Source organism: Belonocnema kinseyi, chromosome 1 (assembly GCF_010883055.1).
Source record: "Belonocnema kinseyi isolate 2016_QV_RU_SX_M_011 chromosome 1, B_treatae_v1, whole genome shotgun sequence".
Lineage (NCBI taxonomy): Eukaryota > Metazoa > Arthropoda > Insecta > Hymenoptera > Cynipidae > Belonocnema > Belonocnema kinseyi.
The window spans coordinates 106842608-106846535 of record NC_046657.1 but is presented as its reverse complement, the minus strand read 5'-3'; the positions used below and the strand labels follow the sequence as shown (position 1 = coordinate 106846535).

The 3928-nt window shown below is 25.7% G+C and overlaps 1 protein-coding gene across 2 annotated transcripts in view; it reads right to left on the bottom strand.

The window, feature by feature from the left end:
• LOC117169978 (DNA-directed RNA polymerase I subunit RPA1) overlaps positions 1-3928 on the bottom strand; it is a 63216-nt gene that overhangs the window by 54036 nt on the left and 5252 nt on the right. For both annotated transcript variants that reach the window (XM_033356492.1, XM_033356497.1), the window contains exons 2-3: positions 3076-3295; positions 2444-2990 (exon numbers count right to left, since the gene is read on the bottom strand). In XM_033356492.1, coding sequence (XP_033212383.1) covers positions 2444-2990; positions 3076-3262 — 734 coding nt within the window. In that variant the 5' untranslated portion in view covers positions 3263-3295. The remainder of the gene's footprint in view (positions 1-2443; positions 2991-3075; positions 3296-3928) is intronic.

Genomic DNA, 3928 nt, shown 5'->3' with positions numbered 1-3928 from the left:
TAATATCACTACTGTTACTATTGTTTATCCTACGTAATGTGAAAGAGTAGAATATAAGTAGTAGTTAAGTTAGACTAAGGATGGAATTGTAAATATATGTACAGGGAGCGGAGGCCCTCAAACCCGTATATTTTCGTTGAAAATTAATATTTTTAGGTTGAAAATTAAATTCCTTGTTCGAAATTTCAACTACTTTCTTAAGAGTGAATTGATTTGTTGAAAAGTCGATTTTTTATTTGTTAAAAATTCAAATTTTGGTTAATAATTGATGTTTTTTAGTTTAAAACTGCAACTATTAAGGTACAATACATAGTTTAAACTAGAAAAATATAAACTAAAAATTACATCCATTCTTTCTGGAATCATCCTATAAATTTGACTTTGGTCCCAGGATTGTCTTTCTAATATAAAATTAAAATAATTAGTTTAAAGTGGAACAACTTTGTTAAAAAACTGTATTCAAAATTGAACTATTTCCTCAACATTTTTTTTTAAATTATTTTTGAACTGAAAATTTAACAATGTCATGTTTGGTTGAACATTTGTCTTTTTCAGTTAAAAATTAAACTATTTAGTTAAAAAATTCTCCATTTTGTTAATACTTTGTCTTTTGTGGTAGAAAATTAATATTCCAAAAAGATGAATTTTTAACAAAAGAGTTTAACCTTCTACCAAATAATTTTATCTTCAACTAAAAAGATAAATGTTCAAATATAATTATAAATATTTAAATGGAATAATAGAATTTTCAAACAAACACATTAATTGTAAAGCAAAATTAATTAATTTTTTTGCTAAAAACACGATTTTTTTAATGATATGAGAAATCTTCAACATAATAGTTGAATTTTAAACCAAAAAGACGAATTTTCAATTAAAATTATAAATATTTAATTGAAATAGTAGAATTTTAAACCAAAAAGATGATTTCTGAAACACGGAAATTATTTTTCTCAAAAAAAGCGCTTTTTCAACGAAATACATTAACTAAATTCAACTAAAAAAGACCCATTTTCAAACCAAATGGTTGATTTTTTTTTACTGAATCAAATTAATTATCAAACAAAAATTGGATATTTTAATGTTCAGTTTAAAAAAATTATGTTTCACCACAAAAATAAATTTTCAACTAAAAAGATGGAATATTTAATTGGTATAGTTAGATTTTTAATAATAAAAAAAATACATTTTCAAACAAAGTGAGGATTTTCAACTAAAATTATGAATATTTAACTGGAATAGTTGAATTTTAAGACAAAAAGATTAGTTCTGAAGCACGAAGATTAATTGTCTACCAAAAAAGAAATTTTGTTAACAAAGTACATGAACTTCTAATGAAATAGCTGAATTTTCAACTTAAAGAAGACAAATTTTCAAACCAAATAGTTGGCTGTTGAAATAAAAGAGATAGAGTATCAAACAAAAGTGGAATAGGTCAAATTTCAGTTGAAAAAATTAATTTTTAACCAAGTTTATGAACTTTGAACTAAAACGATGAAGCTTCAATTAAAATAGTTAAATTTAAAAAATGCATTTTCAACTAAAATAATGAATCTTTAACCAGAGTAGTAATTTTTAACGAAAAAAAATAATTAATTTTCCACTAAGAAAGACAAAATGTCAAACCAAAATGGTTAAAATTTTAATTTTTCAACAAAAAAAAGTTAGATTATCAAACAAAGAGATGAATTTTCTACTGAAATGATCAATCTTTAACTGGAATAGTTGAACTTTAAACTAAAATGATGAATTTTGAAACACAAAGATTAGGTTTCAAACAATAAGATTAATTTTCTACAAAAAATCCGATTTGTAAAAAATACACATAAATTTTAAAGAAAATAGTGGAATTTTTAACTGAAAAGACAAAATTGCAAATCAAACAGTGGAATTTTCAACCAAGGCGATTAAATTCAACTAAAAAAGACAAATTTTCAATTTAAAAATATAATGTTTAACCAAAAATTGAATAGTTCAATTTTTAGATAAAAAAATTAATATTCAACTAAATTGATGATTATTTTAAAAATAAAATTATGGAATACTCAACTGGTATAGTTAAAGTTTCATTAAAAAAAATTAATTTGAAACAAAAATCAAACCAAGTTTCAAAAAATAGTTACAGACAGCAATATAAAGCTATATTCACAAATAAAGAATCGTTGTCATTACAATTTTATATGACAATTTAAAAAAATACGCGCACGAAAAAAAATTCCCTGACTTTAAACAAATTTCTCTGACATTTACAGGTTTTTACAGGTATTTCCTTTGTTTAAATAAAGATTAGTATAAAATTGCTTTGAATCAAAAATAGACAATTAAGGTACCAATGATTGTTGCAAATTAAAATTAAAATGTACAATCAGAGGCCTACAATGAACAATAATTAATAGATGATTTTATAGTGTTTTAAATTAATTTGCATTAAATTAATACTCACGAGTTGTCGATTCTCGGCATCATCAATTTATTCCCACTGCAGGTAATTTTAGGAATAGATTCATAGCAATAAAGGCAAGCTTTCCCGGCCTTATAATTCTTTAAAATCTGTTCGACATGATCCTGAAATTGCATATTCCAGTTTCTCGTATTTCCATTCGAAGTTTCCTGACAGGGATTGTGTCTGTATCGATTCCGCAAATTTTGCATGTAACTTTCAATGATGTCTTGAATGTAGGCGTGCATTTCTTCCCCAAGTGGCTGATTCTCCGGGAGGGCAGCAGTAACATCCTGTTCGAATCCTTGAATTTCACTGAAGAATCCTTCTTGAAGAAGTTTCAATTTCGCGCAGATAATCAACTTTATATGGCTGGGAATTTGTAATTTGAAGCACCGGCGACATGTCAGTTTTAAAATTGAAGCTAAAGTTTTATGGAAAAGGGGATTCACGACTGGAAGTGGCAATTCGATGTGGCCAAAATGCCCGACGCATTTCATTAATCCGTGGCCGCATGTGTCACAAGGATCTGAATTATCGGTTAGAGGTCCTGGAAAATTAATTTATAAAATATTGGCCTTAGATGTTGATTAAAAAATAAAATCTGAGTTCTAATTTATAGTGTTTATATTTACCTAAGGCTTGATCGTACAATCCGCCTTTTTCTGGATGATTTAAACCAAATTTATCGAAAGCAAAAGGTTTATAAATTCGCGCCACACTCAATTTCCGAACATCTTCTTCAGTCAAGACTGAGAATACGAGACGTTCTATATCATAATGTCTCGCTGTTTTGCGAGTTCCTAATTTATATCCAGACATTTTTAGCGATCAAACTCCCTTCACAATTAATTTCTGAAAGAAAAATGGAATAACTTTAAGAATATTATAAGCCATAATTGTCATAATATTTAAAATAACTTCAATATTTATACCAGAGCTAAACAAATTTATCTTTAAAAGCTTGATTGTTTTTGAAATTATGTATAAAATAAGCCCAGGGTGAAGCCAATTTGTCTAGTTTTTAAGTAGATATTGCAAAAATAGCGTAAATTTCTATGTTTTATAAAATTTTCAATAACTTCCGAAATAGTCAACATTTTTAGCTCTTTTAGTTCTTTAGCTCATTTGGAAACTTTTTCCACCGTGTCACAACAGCTTATGAGTATCAATCGTAAAAAATTTATATTTGAATTGCAAGAACTTGAAGTTGTAACAAAAAAGTTGGAAAAATTACAATATTATTATAAAAATATTTTTGTAAAATATATGAAACATATAATCATGAAGTTTCTATGTGATTTCCTCAAAATATATATTTATTTAACCTTTATTCTAATTTGTCTAGAGATAAGATGTTTTCAAATTTTTCCAACTTTTTTATTAAATTTATTTTTTTATTAAATTGGCTTCACGGAAGTGTATATATGTAAATTATATTATAATTAATTATAATTATGATATATAATACACACACACACAAGATAT